At 44.2% G+C, this 20,084-nt stretch overlaps 3 protein-coding genes across 3 annotated transcripts; 2 read left to right on the forward strand and 1 right to left on the reverse strand.

Moving 5' to 3' along the window:
* Positions 1-7,450: 7,450 nt before the first annotated feature.
* LOC123130771 (putative RING-H2 finger protein ATL71) lies at positions 7,451-8,380 on the forward strand. The gene has a single exon (XM_044550585.1). The coding sequence runs from the start codon at positions 7,596-7,598 to the stop codon at positions 8,049-8,051; it is 456 nt and encodes a 151-aa protein (XP_044406520.1). The 5' UTR covers positions 7,451-7,595; the 3' UTR covers positions 8,052-8,380.
* A 1,601-nt stretch (positions 8,381-9,981) lies between these two features.
* Positions 9,982-11,178, forward strand: LOC123130772 (uncharacterized). The gene is made up of 3 exons (XM_044550586.1): positions 9,982-10,291; positions 10,555-10,682; positions 10,832-11,178. Exons 1-3 carry the CDS (start codon positions 10,100-10,102, stop codon positions 10,995-10,997), a joined length of 486 nt encoding a protein of 161 aa, XP_044406521.1. The 5' UTR covers positions 9,982-10,099; the 3' UTR covers positions 10,998-11,178.
* Positions 11,179-17,963: 6,785 nt separating this feature from the next.
* Positions 17,964-19,834, reverse strand: LOC123130773 (uncharacterized). Its single transcript, XM_044550587.1, has 3 exons — positions 19,676-19,834; positions 18,568-18,732; positions 17,964-18,480 (listed from the first exon to the last, which is right to left on the reverse strand). The coding sequence occupies exons 2-3, from the start codon at positions 18,671-18,673 to the stop codon at positions 18,338-18,340; spliced, it is 249 nt and encodes an 82-aa protein (XP_044406522.1). The 5' UTR covers positions 18,674-18,732; positions 19,676-19,834; the 3' UTR covers positions 17,964-18,337.
* Between the last annotated feature and the right edge of the window lie 250 nt (positions 19,835-20,084).

Here is a 20,084-nt window from a genome sequence, read left to right on the forward strand (position 1 = left end):
CGAAAAAAAGAGGCCATAAAAAGAAGAGAAAAAGTCCCAAATAAAAAAATGAGAGAAAAAGAGAGAAGGAGCAATGTTACTATCATTTTCCCACACTTGCGCTTCAAAGTAGCACCATGATCTTCATGATAGAGAGTCTCTTTTGTCACTTTCATATACTAGTGGAAATTTTTCATTATAGGACTTGGCTTGTATATTCCAATGATGGGCTTCCTCAAAATGCCCTAGGTCTTCGTGAGCAAGCAAGTTGGATGCACCTACTTAGTTTCTTTTCTTGAGCTTTCATATATTTATATCTCTAGTGCATCCGTTGCATGGCAATCCCTACTCCTTGCATTGACATCAATTGATGGGCATCTCCATAGCCCGTTGATTAGCCGCGTCAATATGAGACTTTCTCATTTTTGTCTTCTCACACAACCTCCATCATCATATTCTATTCCACCCATAGTGCTATGTCCATGGCCCGCGCTCATATATTGCGTGAAAGTTGAAAGAGTTTGAAAAGGCTAAGTATGAAACAATTGCTTGGCTTGTCATCGAGGTTGTGCATGATGGGAGAATTTTGTGTGACGAAAATGAAGCATGGCCAAACTATATGATTTTGTAGGGATAAGCTTTCTTTGGCTATGTTATTTTGATAAGACATAATTGCTAGGTTAGCATGCTTGAAGTACTATTATTTTTATGTCAATATTAAACTTTTGTCTAGAATATTTTGGATCTAAACATTCATGCCACAATAAAGATAATTACATTGAAAATTATATTAGGTAGCATTCCACATCAAAAATTCTGTTTTTATCATTTACCTACTCGAGGACGAGCGGGAATTAAGCTTGGGGATGCTGATACGTCTCCAACGTATCTATAATTTTTTATTGTTTCATGCTATTATATTATCTGTTTTGGATGTTTAATGGGCTTTAATATGCTCTTTTATATCATTTTTGGGACTAACCTATTAACCGAAGGCCCAGTGCAAGTTGTTGTCTTTTGCCTATTTCAGTGTTTCGCAGAAAAGGAATATCAAACGAAACGAAACCTTCGCGAGGATCTTTTTTGGAACAAACACAATTCAGGAGACTTGGAGTGGAGGCCAAGGAAGCAACAAGGCGGCCACGAGGTACGGAGGCGCGCCCAGGGGGTAGGCGCACCCCACCCTCATGGGCCCCTCGTAGCTCCACCGACCTACTTCTTTCGCCTATATATACTCTTATACCCTGAAAACATCCAGGGGAGCCACGAAACCACTTTTCCACGGCCGCAACTTTCTGTACCAGTGAGATCCCATCTGGGGACCTTTTTCATGAACTTTCTGTACTCTCTCTTTGGTTCTCAATACAAAGTTCTCCTCGATGTTCTTGGAGATCTATTCGTTGTAATACTTTTTGCGGTGTGTTTGCCGAGATCCGATGAATTGTGGGTTTATGATCAAGATTATCTATGAACAATATTTGATTCTTCTCTGAATTCTTATATGCATGATTTGATATCTTTGCAAGTCTCTTCTAATTATCGGTTTAGTTTGGCCTACTAGATTGATCTTTCTTGCAATGGGAGAAGTGCTTAGCTTTGGGTTCAATCTTGCGGTGCTCGATTCCAGTGACAGAAAGGGAACCGACACATATTGTATTATTGCCATCGAGGATAAAAAGATGGGGTTTATATCATATTACTTGAGTTTATCCCTCTACATCATGTCATCTTGCCTAATGCGTTACTCTGTTCATATGAACTTAATACTCTAGATGCATGCTGGATAGCCGTCGATGTGTGGAGTAATAGTAGTAGATGCAGAATCATTTTGGTCTACTTGACACGGGCGTGATGCCTATGATCATGATCATGCCTAGATATTCTCGTAACTATGCGCTTTTCTATCAATTGCTCGGCAGTAATTTGTTCACCCATCGTAATATATGCTATCTTGAGAGAAGCCACTAGTGAAACCTATGGCCCCCGGATCTACTTTACATCATATAAGTTTCCGATCTATAATTCTAGTTTATTATTTATTTTGTAATCTTTACTTTTCAATCTATACAATAAAATACCAAAAATACTTATCTTATTATCTTTATCAGATCTCACTTTTGCAAGTGGCCATGAAGGGATTGACAACCCCTTTATCGCGTTGGTTGCAAGGTTCTTGATTTTGTGTGCAGGTACTAGGCGATTTGCGTGTAGTTTCTTACTGGATTGACACCTTGGTTCTCAAAAACTGAGGGAAATACTTACGCTACTTTGCTGCATCACCCTTTCCTCTTCAAGGGAAAACCAACACATGCTCAAGAGGTAGCAGGCCGCAACAGCGCCAGCTGCAAGCACATCGGCCTGGGCGCGCGTGCATGAGCAGGGTGCGGGCAGCGCGTGGGTTGGGCATGGGCGCGGCGGGAGCAACTGCGAGGGGCAAGCTTTAGCTTCAAGCGGGAGCAACAGCGGCGCAGCGAGTACCAGTGGTAGCGGCATGAGCGGGCGCACGCGGGAGGGCGCAGGCCACGGCAAGCAACGACGAGGCGCAAGCCATGGCAAGCAACGACGAGGTGCGGGCAAGGAGGTGGCGTAGCAAAAACGGGTTGCAGCGAGCGCAGGGGCAGCGGGCGGATGCGGCGAGCGAGCGAGGCGAGCCGCTGGGGCGGGCGCAGTGGCGCGACCGCGGGGCGAGCGATGGAGGCACGAGCACGACAAGGCAGTAGCAGCAACACTAGACGGGGTTGCAGCGGGGAAGCGTAGCGGCTGGCGGTAGGAATCGGGTGAGGGCCGGCGGGTGCAGCAGGGTGCCGCCGGGGGCGGGCGAGCTGGCCTGTGGGCGAAGGAGGTAGCAGCTCGCAGCAGCAGGCAAGCACGGGCGGGATGGGACGGCCCGAGAGCGGCAACGCGGCTGCAGTCATCGCACGGGTGCGGTGCAGGGGAAGAGGTAGGACGCGGGGCTACGCGGGCGCGAGAGGGGTTGGCCTTGACGTGCGTGGGGAGCGACGGGCGCAAGCGGGCGCCGACGTGTGCGAGGCCAGGCGCGCGGCCAGAACGACCCAGGGGCCAGGGAGCGCGGCGGGGCAGCAGAGGGGCCGTGCGATCGCGAGCTCGGGTGTGGGGATTCGCGGGCGAATGGAAGCACGAGGGGGGTTAGGGGAGAAAGGGAAGCTCATGGGGCCCTGTAGTCGTGCGAAAGCGAGCTCGGGGAGAGCCGGGAGACGTCGGAGCAGCGAGGGCGATGCGGACGGCGACAGGGACGAGCGCGGTGGCCTCGACGTCCACGGGCACGGCGACGTCAACGGGGGAGGGTGGACGGGGGCGCGAGGGAGGAGAGGGGGTTAGGGTTTGGCGGGGCGAGGGCTTAAGTAGCCGGGGCGGCTCGCCGGAGGGGGAGTCGATCACGAAGGGCTTCTATATCATCCTTGCAGCCCTTTTGATGGTGCGTGAGTAGTTCATCATAGACCTACGGGTCCGTAGCTAGTAGTTAGATGGCTTGTTCTCTCTTTAATCTTCAGTACACTGTTTTTGGAGTTCTATTTGATGTAATCTTCTTTTCTGGTGTGTTTGTTGGAATCCGATGAATTGTTGGTCTATGATAAGGTTATTCATGAATATCAATTGAGTCTTCTCTGAACTTTATTATGCATGACCATTATAGATTTGTATTTCTCTCCGATCTATCCGTTTAGTTTGGCCAACTAATTTGATTTATCTTGCAATAAGAGAGATGCTTTATGATGAGTTTAGTCTTGCGGTGCTCTATATCCCAGTGATAGAAAGAGACAAGACACATATTTGCATTGTTGTCATTAAGCATAAAATGACGGGGTTTATTCATATTGATTGGTTGTACTTTGTCTAAATCATGTCATCTTGTTTAAGGCGTTACTCTGCTTTATACTTAATACCATAGATACATGCTGGATAATGGTCGATTGATGGAGTAATAGTCGTAGATGCAGGCAGGAATTGGTCTACTTGTTTCAAACGTGATGTCTATATACATGATCATCGCCTTGTATATCGTCATAACTATGCGATTTTCTATCAATTGCCCAACAGTAGTCTGTTCACCCACCGTATGCTATGTGTTCGAGAAAGAAGCCTCCAGTGAAAACTATGACCCCCAGATCTATTTTTATCATATGTAAAAGCGCAAAAATACGTTGGTACATTTTTATTTCTTTTATATTGTTTTGCAATTTACTTTATTATCTACCACTATAAAATTTAATCCTTACAAGTAGCCACCGAGGGGATTGATAACCCCCTTGTTTGTGTTGGGTGCAAGTTTTTGTTTTTATGTATACAGGTGTTGCTAACAAGGTTCTGTGTAGTTTTTCTATTGTATTGATAACCTTGGTTCTTAACTGAAGAAAATACTTATCTTTATTGTACTACTTCATTATCTCCTTTTTGAGAAAATCTCAATGCAGCTCACAAGTAACAGTAAGGTGGAGAGGTAGCGCCATGTCTCGCTTATAGCGAGACTTAACATGCTAGTCGTGCGGGAGGCCATGACCTCATTTCTTTTTTTTCATGTTTTTTGTTTTTGTTTTTTATTATCTTATTTCTTTAATTTCATTTATACTTTCAAATATTCTAAATAAATATATTACACAAAACAATTTCCATAAAAGTATTTAAAAAATGTTAATCAAGCATTTGAATTTTTAAATGTGTATAAAGCAAATGTACAAAAACGTATACAGAACATATACAATGTGCATGAAATTTTTTTATCATCTATTTAAAAAATGTCAATCGAGCATTTGAAATAAAGCTAATCACGTATTTCAATTTTTTTAATCAAGCATTTAAAATTTGTTATAGAAGAAATATTGACCATGTATTCAAAAAATGTTTAAGTTGTATTTGAAAAATGTTAATCGAGCATTTGAAAAATGTAAAATATGTATAGAAAAATGTTGATCATGTATAAAAAAAGTTAATCAAGCATTTGAAAAATGTAAAATGTGTATAGAAAAATGTGATCATGTATACAAAAAAGTTAATCTTGTATTGTATTAAAGAATTATTAAAATTGTATTTAAAAAATGTTAATCAAGAATTTTCAAAATGTTAAATGTATATAGAAAAAATGTTGACCATTCACGCAAAAATAATTAATCTTGCATTTAAAAATATTAATCAAGAATTTGGAAAAGTATTGAATGCATATAGAACAAAAGTTGACCATGCGTTAAGAAAAATCATGTATTTGAAAAATGTTAATGAAGCATTTGAAAATGCTAAACATATGTCTAGAAAAAATATTGACCTTGTATTAAAAAAAGGTTAATATTTTATTTAAAATAATAATCAAGCATTTAAAAATGTTTAAAAACATATATAAAAAAATGTTGACCATGCATTCAAAAATCGAAAAAGTAAAAAGGAAAACCAATCAAAACCAAGAAACAAAGGAATAACCAATAAATAAAACTAAAAAATGAAGAAAAGAAAAAAACCAACGAGAACCGAGAAAGAAGCAAGGAAAGATGGATAAAAAAGAAAGGAAAAAACTAGTGAAAATCGTGAAAGAAACAAAGAAAACTGGTGAAAAAAACAAAAAAAAAATAACATTTAGAAAACCAGAAGAAATGGAGAAAATGGAAAGAAAAAGTAAAATAAAATAAAAAAAGGGGAAGAAACTAGTACATCAATCACCACTAGCGATTTGATTTTCTTGATCTGAAACAGCGAAAGAAAAAAAACAGGCCGGCCAAGAACGAAAAACGGGCCGGCCATGAACGAGAGCGTTAAGAAAAATCATGTATTTGAAAAATGTTAATGAAGCATTTGAAAATGCTAAACATATGTCTAGAAAAAATATTGACCTTGTATTAAAAAAAGGTTAATATTTTATTTAAAATAATAATCAAGCATTTAAAAATGTTTAAAAACATATATAAAAAAATGTTGACCATGCATTCAAAAATCGAAAAAGTAAAAAGGAAAACCAATCAAAACCAAGAAACAAAGGAATAACCAATAAATAAAACTAAAAAATGAAGAAAAGAAAAAAACCAACGAGAACCGAGAAAGAAGCAAGGAAAGATGGATAAAAAAGAAAGGAAAAAACTAGTGAAAATCGTGAAAGAAACAAAGAAAACTGGTGAAAAAAACAAAAAAAATAACATTTAGAAAACCAGAAGAAATGGAGAAAATGGAAAGAAAAAGTAAAATAAAATAAAAAAAAGGGGAAGAAACTAGTACATCAATCACCACTAGCGATTTGATTTTCTTGATCTGAAACAGCGAAAGAAAAAAAACAGGCCGGCCAAGAACGAAAAACGGGCCGGCCATGAACGAGATATAGCCTTTGCCAGTGTGGAGGCGGGAGGGGTCTCATTTCGCATCTACCTGGCTTTTTCAGCCCATACGATTTGATAGCCCATTGCTACAGTACTTATTAATTGCAAGTTTGCAACACACCTGCGTCCTCGAGAGTCCCTTCTCGACGCCCGTGTGCGTCAATACGACCTCCTTTCGCTAAAAGGGCGCGCAAAACGGGCCGGCCTGTTAGCAGCGTCCAATGTAAAACTTCGAAAATCAGGAAAAAATTAAGTTAACACATGGAGTCGAACTCACTACCTCGAGGAAGGAAGCACCGCCGGGACCCAGTTGAGGTAGCAACCGTGCTCTTCTTGATTGCAGCGCCAAGGTATAAGTACAAAGGAGTAATGACAGATTCGTTTTTTCCTTCAAAATTTTCAGTTTTTCTTGAGAAAATATGAACAATCTTTCTTAATAAATGCGAATAATGTTTGAAAATGTGAACACATTTCAAAATTAGAAAAAACCTTTATAACAAAGAAACGTGAACAAAAACAGAAAAACATGAACAAAATTCTATATACGCTGAAAATTTTTAAGTGTACGTTGAACTTTTTTATAATATACACTGAACAATTTTTTAATATACAATGAACATTTTGTAATATTAATTTAATAATTTTCGAATACACATTGAATATTTTTGTAAAATATGCTGAACAAATTTCAAATACACAGAGAATTTTTTTTAGTATTCATTGCACAAATTCTTAAAACATGATGAACTTTTTTATAATGTACGGTGAACGTTTTTATAATATATCATGAACATTTTATTAATGTATGATGAACATTTTTGTAATACATGATGAACTTTTTTATATTGCATGGTGAAATTTATCATAATATATGGTGAACATGTCTTAATATACGATGAACATTGTTGTTATACGCGGTGAACACACAAAAAATGAGAAGAAAAAACATAAAGGAAAATAAAAGAAAAGGAAAAAAGAATGAAAGGTAAAAGGAACAAAAAAACCATCACCAACTGGACAAAACATTGAAAAGCCGAAGCAAAAAAACTACAGAAGAAAAACGAAAAAAAAACCCCGCAGGAAACAGCAAAGGAAGCAGCAGCGAACGAATAACAGGCAAATCCCGTACGTGGGCCGGCCCAACCGGACGATCGCCTCAGCGAAGGCACGATCTTTTGACGCTAACGAGCGTCAAATAGGATCTGCCTGCGTCCTCTGCATCCGTGCTATTTCCACGACGTCTGCCACGCGCCTGAGCCCGTAACTGCCACCAACGCGCGCTCGACGAGAGGAGAGACAGAGATGGCGCAGGTCTGGGCGGTGTTCCTGGCCGTGGGGTCGCTCGCCATCGGCATGCTCGGGGTGCTCGGCGTCTGGCTCTGCTACCTGTTCCAGGCCGTGGCGTTTGGCCCGCCCCCCGCCCCGCCGCCCGAGACGCCGGAGACGGTCGACGACGACGACGACAAGAACGGGCTATCAGAGGCGGAGCTGAGGCAGCTGGGCGGGGTCGTCCAGGCGGCGACCCCGAACGGCGAGGAGGAGGAGGAGGAGGTGCTCTGCCCTATCTGCCTCGACGCCATGGAGCCCGGCCGCGCCGTGCGCGTCCTCCCCGGCTGCAACCGCGCCTTCCACCAGGACTGCGTCGACCGGTGGCTGGCCATCTCGCCGCGCTGCCCCGTGTGCAACATCTGGGCCACGCCGCAGTCGCCGCGGGCCTCGCCGATGGCGGCCAAGACTGCTCCGGCTCCAGGGTGCTGACATGGGCGCGGCGCGCGCGCGTTCTTGGTTCTTGACGATTCTTGGTCTGGCTCTGAACCTCTGATTACGAAGCCTTCTTGACCAACTCTAGTTAGTTTTCTTGGCTCTTGTGAGTCCTTGTCTGCTAGTACATGGTTGTGTATAGGATTCTTGAACCGGAGACTGCATGTAGTTACTGCGATTCTAGAAAGAAATGAGTAGGCTTTTTGCAGATTTGGTTCCTTTTCTTCTATATCAGATCGTCACATTTGGCCGCATTGGGTCTGTTTGATGAACGAGAAGCAGTAAATGCTGTGAATGAAGATAACAAATTATGATGTTTGATAGCATATCGATCCTATTGATCCGACGTTCTTCAATTCTGATTTTGTCGATTTTGATTCTTCCTTTGAGCTGTCGGTTGAAAACATACTGCAAACGTGTGTTTCAGAATCTGAAGCGGATACTAACATTTGCAGCCTGAGATTACAATTTACAGTGCTAGCGTTATGCCTTCATGGTTCTTTAATCAGAAGATCAGCGGTTACTCTTCTGCTTAAGTTAATTTGCAATTAATTTTCAGATCAAATGCTCCATAGTTGGATTCTTGTTTCCTGTTCTGTGGCATATTGTTATCTTGTGATATTTGTGTGAATTGTGAGTACTAGCAGAGCTTGAAGCTTAAATTTCCTTTACATATTGTATGGTGTTTTGCCCTTTCCTCAAATGTCATTTTTTGTTCAGAATTGGGCATCACTATCTGTGGCTCGTTAGGTATGGTCAGATGCTTCAGAATTTAATTTACTTGTGTGAATGAGTCATGGAGCTCATAAGCTCTTAGAAGGCAATGCTCAAGTTTCTTGGTTTTGGACTTGTTGCTGCTTTGCCAGACTGCCCTCCCATGCTATTCTTTCAGTCTAATAAGCTAATCCGCGGCCTGCTGTGTTAGGCTAACGACGTAGGTTTCTCTAGTTCAGATAAACGAACGCTTGTTCAGCTAAGTGTACTGGGTACTGAAAATGGGAATTTCAGATGCTTTTTAGTCAGGTATTTGATCACCAATGGTACAGTTCATACAGTCATACTCCCTCCGTTCCAAAATAGATGACTCAATTTTGTACTAACTTTAGTATAAAGTTGGGTCATCTATTTTGGAACGGAGGGCTTCTTTATGATGTATTCTGTTACACTAACCAATGTCCTCACTGATCGGCTTGAAGTAGGGCTTGTTTTTTACTCGTTCCGTCCTGTAATGTAAGACGTTCCTGAGTGGCTGTTCTTATCATTCAGAAATCAAGACGATCACTTTTAACCAATATACAAAGTGGATGTGGCGGTTTGAGTTAAAAATCTCTCGAATTATGAGCGACCTTTGTCGTCCTTGAACTTTCGTGTTAGCATGTGAACTTTGCAAAGCATTGTGTGACGATGATCCGGCGCTTGTATTATTCATGGAGGGCGAGTATGGTTCATTGTTCTTTTGGAATAGCTCACCACTCATGCCGAATGGTCATCAGAGGGTGTTACGTTTCTTGGTAATTATCCATATCCAGTACTCTTTCAGTGGAGATGTGTATTTAGCCTGTATTAAGATATTTCTGGCAATCATTACAATTAAGTCACATGATCCCAGTGGCATGGCTATAATTCAACATCAGCAGTCTTAACGCACTCACGGCAACCTTATATCCTAGGCCCATAAGGACAAGCAATTGCATACTCATGATTCAAACTCGGATGAAATCATTACGCGAAAGTGAAAGAGTTTAGAATAGAGTGCACCAAACGGTACGTACATGTACATCCCACTAGGCACTAGCAACATTCCACTAACTAGGAGACGGGAGTTGGATAGTACACGTACAATGGTTGGTGCTTGCTAGAGGGGGTCCATGTTAGCAGAGTGCGTGCACTCTTCCTGAACAGAAGCTCTCCACCGGTGACTCCCAACTCCAAAAGCAAACACCAGATGCTCAAGAGACCGATGGTTGACAAGAGTGGATAGACACCTGACATATCACTCCTCATAAGCTTGCTGAGCTGAACTCAACTCTATAGAGAGGGAGAAGATGATCAAAGGGTGCGCGGCCATGAAGATGATCAAAGGTCCTTGTGTTCGCCGGGGAAGGATGGCAGGCCCGGTCCAGAGCATCACCCGGGCGGAGATCGACCGTTTCTGGAGGAGAAAGAAGCTGGAGGAAGAGGAACGCCGGCTCGATGACGAGAAGGAGGCTGCAAGGATCAAACTCAAGACTCTCAAGGCAAGTATACTGTTACCCCTCATCGTCGGTCAAGAATACTCTGTTAATAATTTGATGATCCCATTTCATTTACTACCTAGTTTATACTTAACTGCATACCCGCTTTAAATCGAAAAAAAACAGCATAAGCTCTGTAAACCTTAGTATGACATTATTATACAGGTAGTACATGGAAAGAATATTGTATGACAGTGTCATTTCGATACCTTTGCCATTTGTGTTTGTATAATTAATTTGGATTGCTCAAACTCTGTTAAGAGCAGCAAGAAGATTACATGCTTTTTGTACAAAGGATAGACGGGATTATAGACGAGAAAGCAGAGACAAGCGAGATGATGGAGGAGGGAGAGATCGCCAGGAACATTGAGATACAAATTGGCATCAAGCATTGGTAAGCTATTCTTTTTTCTTCGTTCTAATGGTGATCTTGACATGGAGGGCACACCTTTACAAATTACAACGTCTGGCCATATTTCCGTAACCGATGAAAAACAGAAACTATGGAACTACATACTAACTTCTGAAAGTTTGGAAGTGCAGGTGGAGGAAGAGCAGCTGCGCATATCTAAATGAACCAGCAGTAGCATCCGTTGATGATAACAGCAGTTGGAAGGCGAACACCGGATATATTCCGCAGAAGATACAATTTAGGTGCTCCCAGCCAGCACTTTACCAGATGAACGTGGCTGCTTTTGGGATCTTCTAAATGCTGATGCCAAGGATAAAATGTGAGCCATTAGGATGCGTTTTCCTTATGCGTCTCAATATGAATTTGAGTCAGATAATAAGTTTAATGGAAAGGGTACTTTTGAGTAACAAAGAGCAGCCTTATCATTTCACATATTTGGGGATGCAGTGAATTTTAATGAAGCTCTTCTATGTTGCATAGACTACAAGAACTTGTTGGTCCTCAAAGCATCATACAAGCTAATTGACTAGAATGCATATTCTGCCCATGATATGGACACTCAAAATATCCATTAGCAGTAGAATGCAAGTTCTAACATATATGAGTCGTGATTTATTTGAATCACTGCCCTTCGATGACAGCCATTATATGCAGGATAAGCATGCACATATGCGTGTTTGAAGCTCAGAGCCCCAAATTATGATATATATATGTTGAACTGGTATGGGCCCTAGCCCATCAAGATCTGTCTCTTGGGCCCAAGCCCATGAGAGGTGCTGACCTAGAAGAGGAGCCCCTCTTCCCCCTGCCCCGGTGTGAGCCGCCAGACACGAGAGGAACTACTCGTGAGTCACCAGACACCACCTGCCCTCCTCTCTGTAGGTACTCCCCCTCTCATCTCAACATGGTATCAGAGGCCAGCGACGGCGGGGCTTAAGGAGACGGCGGCGACGTCCGGCGAGGTGGCGGTGGATCTGGCGCGCGCGCGGGAGGCTGTAGAGAGCTGCACGCACGAGAGACGCGGGGAGCGGCCCGGCAGAGCTGCGCGGGCGGCTGCTGCTGCTGCTTCTTGGACCGGAGGCAGAGCCCCTGCTCGGGCTCTTCCTCGTCCTCGGGCGGCTGCAGAGGAAGAGGAGCTGCTCGGGGTGGTTGCTGGCGTGCTTGTGCTGAGCGGCAGCAGGCAGAGGAGCAGAGGAGGAGCACTAGTGGAGAGAAGGAGTGCGTGCATCCTGCGTGCGCTGTGGTGCTGCTGAGCGGAGAGTAGAAAGGGGAGTGATCGAGAGGAGAGGAGCTGCTGCTGGGCGCTGTGGTCCTGGAGGCTGCGTGTTTGCTGCTGCTGACTCTGTTGCTGCTACTGCTGGTGCTGCTGAGGGGGAGAAGGAAGAGGAGGTGCTGGAGCTTATTCCTGCGAGGAGCTGCTGCTGGTTGGAAAGAGAAGAAGAGGTGTTGCTGAAGCTGAGCTGCTGCTGGTTGGAAAGAGAAGAAGAGGTGTTGCTGAGTTTGCTGTTGCTGCTTATCCCGCCAAACAATGGCTGAACCAACTGGTCTTGCCGAGGCTTTGGAGAAGCTCGCTAAGATCCTCGCGGAGTCCAACTCTGGGGCCATCGTTCCTCGACAGGGAGTGGCTCAAAAGCTTGAAATGTCGCCCCTGGACATGAAGCTAGAGGGGGCAACAAATTATTTGAGCTGGTCCAGAAGGGCTTTGTGGGCTGTGGAGCAGAAGGAGCTTGATGGATATTTGTTGGGCACCGTTGTAGAACCAAGGGACAAGAGTAGTGCAGAGGGCAAGAGGTGGAAGGTCATCCACTCTGTACTTATGGTGTGGTTGTTGAACTCCGTGGTGCCCTCCATTGGACGCTCTGTGGAGGGGCTATCCTCACCTGCTGAGATATGGAAGATTCTGTCCACTCAATACTCTGGCAAGGGCAATGTCATGCTCATTGCTCAGATTGAGGACAAGATTAGGTTGCTGCGTCAAGATGATGGCATGTCAGTGATGACATACGTGGCAGAACTGCAGGCTCTGTGGGCTGACCAGGATAACTGTGATCCCTTGGAACTCTATGATGCGGCTTCAATCGAGTCAGGGCATAAGTGGATGGCACGCAGGCGTGTGCTGAAATTTTTGGCTGGCCTCAAAGGTTGCTTTGATGGCAGGAAGGCTTCCCTGTTGCACCAACCTAGTCTGCCTACCATTCCTGAGGCTATTGCAGCGATGACTCAAGAGGAGGTGCGCCTATCCCTTGAGCATGCAGACATGAAGGTTGTGCCAGCTTCGACATTTGCAGTCACTGAGCGCATGGAGTGGGGAGATCCCACCAAATGTCATATCTGTGGGGAGGTAGGTCACTGGAAGAGAGAATGTCCAACTCGTGGCAGAGGCAGGGGATATAACAGAGGGGGAGCAGGCAGAGGTAGAAGTGCTAGAGGCAGAGGTGGATACTCAGAGACCTCATGGAGCCAGGCTTCTAGAGGTAGAGGTGGCTACTCAGGACACTCAGGGGGTCAGAGGGCTCACATGGCCGTTGCAGGAGACACTGGGACGTCCAAAGGCAAAGATGTAGATGATGTTGTCTATGGAGACTTTGCTCACTGGGCCTCCACTGATGAAGGTAATCCGGAAAGAGCATCTCTTGCTACTAATGAGAGTGCTCCAGAGTGGGTTCTTGACTCTGGAGCATCTAAGCATGTTGCTAGTAACTCATGTGTGTTCGAATCTTACACTAAGCATCCTCCCTCTCACACGGGCACTATACAAACGGCTGATGGCACAAAACAACCAGTCATAGGGGTTGGTACAGTAAAGTGTACTCCGACCATTTCCCTATCGTCAGTTTTACATGTGCCAGCCTTTCCTGTCAATTTGGTCTCTTTCAGTGCACTCATTGATCAAATGGACTGTCGTGTGATCCTTGACAAGTTCGGTTGCTTGATTCAGGTGCGACAGACGAGCCAGACGGTTGGGACTGGCACCAGGCGTAGGGGGCTCTGGTACATGGACCAGGAGGTGCAGCCGGACTTGGTGTGTGCTGCGACCATGGAGGATAAGGAGAAGCAGGCGATGATCCATCATTGTAGGATGGGGCATGTATCTTTTGATAAGATGAGTAGAATATTTCCGGATGTTATGTGTGGAATAGGCAAAGGCAAGCTGACATGTGATGCTTGTGAATATGCAAAACACACACGGGCCTCATATGTGAGTAAGGGGCTCAGGAGCATATCTCCTTTTATGCTTATTCATTCGGATGTATGGACTAGCCCAGTGGTGTCAATGAATGGGAAGAAGTATTTTGCTACCTTTATTGACTGCTATTCTCGCATGACTTGGATTTACTTGATGCGTCACAAGGATGAGGTGTTTAGCTGTTTTCAGAACTTCCATGCTCTTGTAAAGAACCAGTTTCAGGTACAGGTCAAGGTGCTCAGGACGGACAATGGAACGGAGTATGTGAACAACATTTTTGGGGCTTTCATGGCTGACCATGGGATTCTTCATCAAACTTCATGTCCGGACACCCCCCCTCAGAATGGAGTGGCCGAACGGAAGAATCGTCATGTTCTTGAGGTCGCTCGGTCGTTGATGTTTACCATGAATGTGCCTAAGTTCTTGTGGGATGATGCAGTTATGACAGCCACATACTTGATCAACCGAACACCTTCCAGGATACTTGGCATGAAATCTCCGTCTGAGTTGATCATTGGAGATAATAAGTTTGTTGTTCCCCCAAAGTTGTTTGGCAGTACCTGCTTTGTTCGTGATCACCGACCATCTGTTGGCAAGCTTGATCCTCGGGCAGTGAAGTGTGTCTTTCTGGGATACTCGTCTAGTCAGCAGGGGTATAAATGTTGGTGTCCCTCTGAAAAACGCAGGTTTGTAAGTATGGACGTTACATTCAGGGAGTCTGAGCCATTCTATGGTGAGCCGACTGATCTCAGTCTGTTGTTTGCAGAGCTTGACCACCTACACCCTGTGCATGATGGTCAAGAGGGGGAGAAGGATGTGTCTCATACTCACGGTGATCCTGTGGACATTAACACTGATAATGATGTGCAGGCTCAGGTTCAACCAATAGTGGGTACAATTCCGGTTAGTACCATCACTGATGATGATGTGCGGGCTCATGTCGAGCCAACTGTCGATACACTTAAGATTGGTGCTCTCCAGGTTCCTGTTCGGGATCGATGGCAGACGAATACCCTGGTGTACTCTCGGCGGCAACCACAAGTGCAGGGGGAGCAGCAAGGCAGGGAGGCAAGAGTGCAGGGGGAGCAGCAAGGCAGGGAGGCAAGAGTGCAGGGGGAGCAGCAAGGCAGTGAGGCAAGAGTGCAGGGGGAGCAGCAAGGCAGTGAGGCAAGCTCATCTGACACAGTGGAGCTGCCCATTGCGTTGCGAAAACCTACACGTGAAGCGGCAAGGAAGGGTGAGGTAGCAAGGAAGGCTCTGCCAAAGGATGATGCTTGTGATGACCTTGATATTGGCAATTTTGTGTCTTACAAGGCTTTGTCACCTTCATATAAGGCGTTTGTTGCCTCTCTGCAAACTGTGTCTATCCCTAGGGATTGGAAGGCTGCAAAGCAAGATCCGAAGTGGCGTGAATCGATGATAGAGGAGTTAGAAGCATTGAAAAAAAACAAGACATGGGTGCTAACCACATTGCCGGCAGGAAAGAAAGCAGTGAGTTGTAAGTGGATTTTTACTGTGAAGCAGAATCCTGAGGGCAAGGTGGAACGGTATAAGGCTAGATTGGTTGCCAGAGGATATAGTCAAACTTATGGAATTGACTATGATGAGACATTTGCTCCAGTTGCAAAGATGAACACGGTACGGGTATTGGTCTCGTGTGCTGCAAACTTTGGGTGGAAATTGCACCAGTTAGATGTCAAGAATGCCTTCTTACATGGTGACTTGAAAGAAGAGGTATACATGGAGATACCGCCAGGTTTTGGCACAGAACAGACTACGGGGAAGGTATGCAGGCTGAAGAAATCCTTGTATGGTCTGAAGCAATCGCCGAGGGCATGGTTTGATAGGTTCAGACGAGCTGTTTGGAATATGGGGTATGGCCAATGTAATGGTGACCACACGGTGTTTTATAGACACACTAATAAGAAGATCACCATTGTTGCAGTGTATGTTGATGATATCATCATCACTGGAGATGATGAGGAGGAAATAAAGAGAGTGAAGGGGTGTCTGAGCAAGGAGTTTGAGGTAAAAGACTTAGGAAATCTAAAGTACTTCCTTGGCATAGAAGTGGCCCGGACAGAGAAGGGAATATCTTTGTGCCAACGAAAATACACCTTGGATCTTTTGAGTGACATGGGCATGATGGGATGTCGTGCAGCCCCTACTCCAATTGAACAAAATCATCAAGTAACAGCACAATCAGGTGAGCTAGTGAATAAGGAAGATTATCAGAAGCTGGTTGGGAGGTTATTGTACTTGTGTCATACCAGGCCTGACATTACGTATGCCGTGGGGGTGGTGAGCAGATACATGCATGAACCAAGGAGAGGGCATCTTGATATTGTTCACAGAATCCTGAGATACTTGAAGGGGACTCCGGGTAAAGGGTTGTGGTTTGCGAAGAGTGGACATCTTGAGGTGGATGGCTATAGTGACTCTGATTGGGCTAGCTGTCAAGATGATAGACGATCAACTTCAGGTTACTGTGTGTTTGTGGGAGGAAATTTGGTGTCATGGAGAAGCAAGAAACAGAATGTTGTGTCTAGATCAACAGCAGAAGCTGAATATAGAGCATTATCTCAAGGGTTGTGTGATATGCTCTGGGTGAAGCACCTACTATGCGAGTTGAAACTCTTGAGGAAGGGACCCTTAAGGGTGTGGTGTGACAATCAGTCAGCTATAGCCATTGCTAATAACCCAGTTCAACATGATAGGACGAAGCATGTGGAAATTGATCGCTTCTTCATTAAAGAGAAACTTGATGCTGGGATCATCAGCCTTACTCATGTCAGCTCTGGGCAGCAGTTTGCAGATTGCTTGACAAAGGGACTGGGAACAAAGGACTGTAACTTGGCGTGTGACAAGATGGGGATGATAGATATCTACCACCCATCTTGAGGGGGAGTGTTGAACCGGTATGGGCCCTAGCCCATCAAGATCTGTCTCTTGGGCCCAAGCCCATGAGAGGTGCTGACCTAGAAGAGGAGCCCCTCTTCCCCCTGCCCCGGTGTGAGCCGCCAGACACGAGAGGAACTACTCGTGAGTCACCAGACACCACCTGCCCTCCTCTCTGTAGGTACTCCCCCTCTCATCTCAACAATATATATATATATATATATATATATATATATATATATATATATATATATATATATATATATATAGTACTCTCCAACAAATTACTGAACTGATGGGGTTTGTGCTAGTATGTGAAATCAAGCAAATAACCATGAACAAAAACAAAATGATAATACACCATTTGCAATCTAAACATACTGCCGCCGTAACAAAATAAGTGGTTTAAGTTCAAATTTGAACTAAAACCACGACATTTATTTTGAAACAGAGGGAGTAGTAATTTTGAGTTCTTGGCCATACAGGAACGTATGAGAGAACAGTAGAACACAGAAGCTAACCAGAAAGACTGCCAAAAGAAATTAGAAGAATGAATGGCACAAGAGCATCATGAACTTGTTACCAATCAGAGAAAAAAATTGCTTATGCAATAACCCCAAGGAAATATTTGACTCTCATCCAGGATTACCCTTCAAGCTGAACGAAGAACAATAAAAAAAAGGAAGTTTCATTCCAGGTGTAGTACTTAAAACAAAATAAAGAAGGTAAATGTGGAATTAGCAGAAGGGCAGAACACACAGATAGAGCAAAACATTAATATAACATGTACTTTTTTGCAGTTTTAAGGTATAACCCAACAAAGATCCAAAGTATGTAAACATTCAGCGCTATGCAAAGAATCTAACTAAAATAAGTAATTTCCGGATTTTGTTGTATCATCTTACGGCAACATGATGCCAAACACACTAATTTATGCATGTACGATGCAATATATGCAGTAGAAGCTAGAATTTCCCAGTCTGATAATGGTACAAAGAACAACAAAACCAACTGCCATCGTTGCAGAAGATTCCCAGCATTGCATCCCTCGATAAGCAGATTTCACAGGTAAACCGGTTACAATATTTCTGAATATGGAAATACTTTGCCTATGCAGCAGGCTTGTAAATATGATGACATAACTGAAGGGCACGAGAGGCCTAGGCCACACCAGCATACAACCATACAACCTCTCTGGCATCTGATTTCAATCGAAAGAACACAAATACACCACACACAGAAAACACTCATCATGCTATTGAACAACAAATACGAAAGGGTTGTCGCGATAAAGTGCAGGCTCAATCCCAGTGTTTTATTAAAAGTAATCTGGACGTTGTGACATAACTCTCAACAAGTCCACTCTCTATCGCTGCCCATCTAACCTGATCTGCATTCTCAAATAAAAGGTTGCACAGATTTTGCACGAAAAGTCCAGTACACCGTTTTCAGCTTCTGCTGTCTGTGAAAACTGAACCACATCAAACAATTGTTTCGATGAATTCAAGGGAGACAACTGAATATTGAAACAGTCCCCATGATACAGCTCAAATTATCCGTTTCCTGTCATGTCAAGCATCTCATCAAGACCCTTCAATCTCTGTAGTCCTTCACTAATTAAAAACTTAATCTTTTGCTTATCATCACAATTGCGATTTTTTTCAATCTCCGCCCGTACTGTCTGCCTCAACTCATCTGGACAAAGAACAACAAACATAATTAGCAAACTTCAAAGATAACAGCACACAGCAGATAAAAGAGCAAGGTTTAAAAATGACAGACCACGAGCATGTTCAGGGGCTCGGCGAGTCATACGCAGTGCCTGCCTATAAAATTTGAGGACACGCGCACGCAAAATGAAAGCCCGTAAATCCATGAATTGAGCCATCGGAGAACACCTTACTTAATAGAAAGCAGTGATCATGCCATTTGGATCCTCCTGACACACTGAATATTCAACAAGAATGGATAAATAAGCAGTAAGTTATAGTACTTATAATGGTATTTGGGCACTTGCGTGATGTACAATTAGTCATTTGTGTCAGATAAATCCTAAGAAAAGTTTAAAATATTCACCAATAAAAATTAAACAAGTATACTGTATACACAGATATGCTACTGCTTCTACAACAGAAATATTATAAATTGCATCACCAGGCATTACCCATTCTAGAATGGCAATTATGCATCGATAATATATTTTGATGTTCTCAAGAATAACTCCCGAGAGTGCCTATGCTCTTCAGGAATGAAAATCAGCTGATAATGACCAGCCACTCAAACTTGTGCACCATGTCCAACTCGACACGCGGCAAAGAGTAAAAATGCACAGGCTACACTCGGGGAAATAGCATTATGTTATTGACACTCAATAGCCTATCTGGAACAACACATTTCCATCGTACTGTCATGGTCTTATTTTTGCTTGTTCAACAACCATGATCACAGAAATAAGTATGAGTCGGCGACTCGAAAAGCAACTCGTCTGGGTTATTTCAATGGACAACTGATAACTGCTCGTGTCACTCCAAAAGGAACTCCCACCAGCCTCTAGACAATCCAAAGTCCATTCAGGTCACTCAAACGTCTGGCCATCGTAATGCCCAGTGGCAGACGCAGAATTTCCAGAGAAAGTATAAGTTTACAAATGGAAATCAATGTCCATGGAGCAATTAAAGTACGAATTGGTTATACTATTGGGAATCAACAGGAAGGGTTAAAAGGGACAAGTTAAGGGGGGAGGGGGGATTAAGGAGGGCTGCCTCGCTGCCGGCCGCCGCCGCGGCCGGAGTCGCCGTCGATTGCCGGGCTGGAGAGGGGGGCGGCTCTGTCGGTAGCAGCTTACAGAGAGGGGGCGGGAGAAGAATGGAGAGAGGATGGAGGGAAGCACCTCGATGGAGGACGCCGCCTGGTCGCTTGAGAGGGCACCGCTGCTCCCCGGGGCGAAGAACCAGAGAGGAAGCCGGATCGAGCTATGGCGGATCCGGTGACCGGCGTCGGGAGGTCGACGCTCTGCATCCAAGCCGGGCCATGTATTTTCTTTTAGGGGTACCAAGCCGGGCCATGATGAGTAGAGAGATGGGCCGAACCGAACTGCGGTATAGGCCCATAAGACCAGGTTTAGATCATCTGAATTGAAACATTTCTCCAAGTCCTCGTCCCCCCCCCCCCCCCCCCCTCCCTACCCACAAAAAAAACATTCCTCTAAGAAAGAATCTGAATTGAAAGGTTACCTGAAAACATCTTATATTTTGAGACGAATGTAGTAGCAACGAAGTTGGAAAGAGATGGTTAGGCGG

This window comes from Triticum aestivum, chromosome 6A (assembly GCF_018294505.1).
Source record: "Triticum aestivum cultivar Chinese Spring chromosome 6A, IWGSC CS RefSeq v2.1, whole genome shotgun sequence".
NCBI lineage: Eukaryota > Viridiplantae > Streptophyta > Magnoliopsida > Poales > Poaceae > Triticum > Triticum aestivum.

Coding starts and splice junctions, on each gene's coding strand:
- LOC123130772 (XM_044550586.1), top strand. CDS start 10,100: ATGATCAAAGGGTGCGCGGCCATGAAGATGATCAAAGGTCCTTGTGTT. Junction 10,292..10,554: donor TCAAACTCAAGACTCTCAAG/GCAAGTATACTG, acceptor TGTTAAGAGCAG/CAAGAAGATTACATGCTTTT. Junction 10,683..10,831: donor CAAATTGGCATCAAGCATTG/GTAAGCTATTCT, acceptor TTGGAAGTGCAG/GTGGAGGAAGAGCAGCTGCG.
- LOC123130773 (XM_044550587.1), bottom strand. CDS start 18,673: ATGGCTCAATTCATGGATTTACGGGCTTTCATTTTGCGTGCGCGTGTC. Junction 18,481..18,567: donor AGCCCCTGAACATGCTCGTG/GTCTGTCATTTT, acceptor TTCTTTGTCCAG/ATGAGTTGAGGCAGACAGTA.
- LOC123130771 (XM_044550585.1), top strand. CDS start 7,596: ATGGCGCAGGTCTGGGCGGTGTTCCTGGCCGTGGGGTCGCTCGCCATC.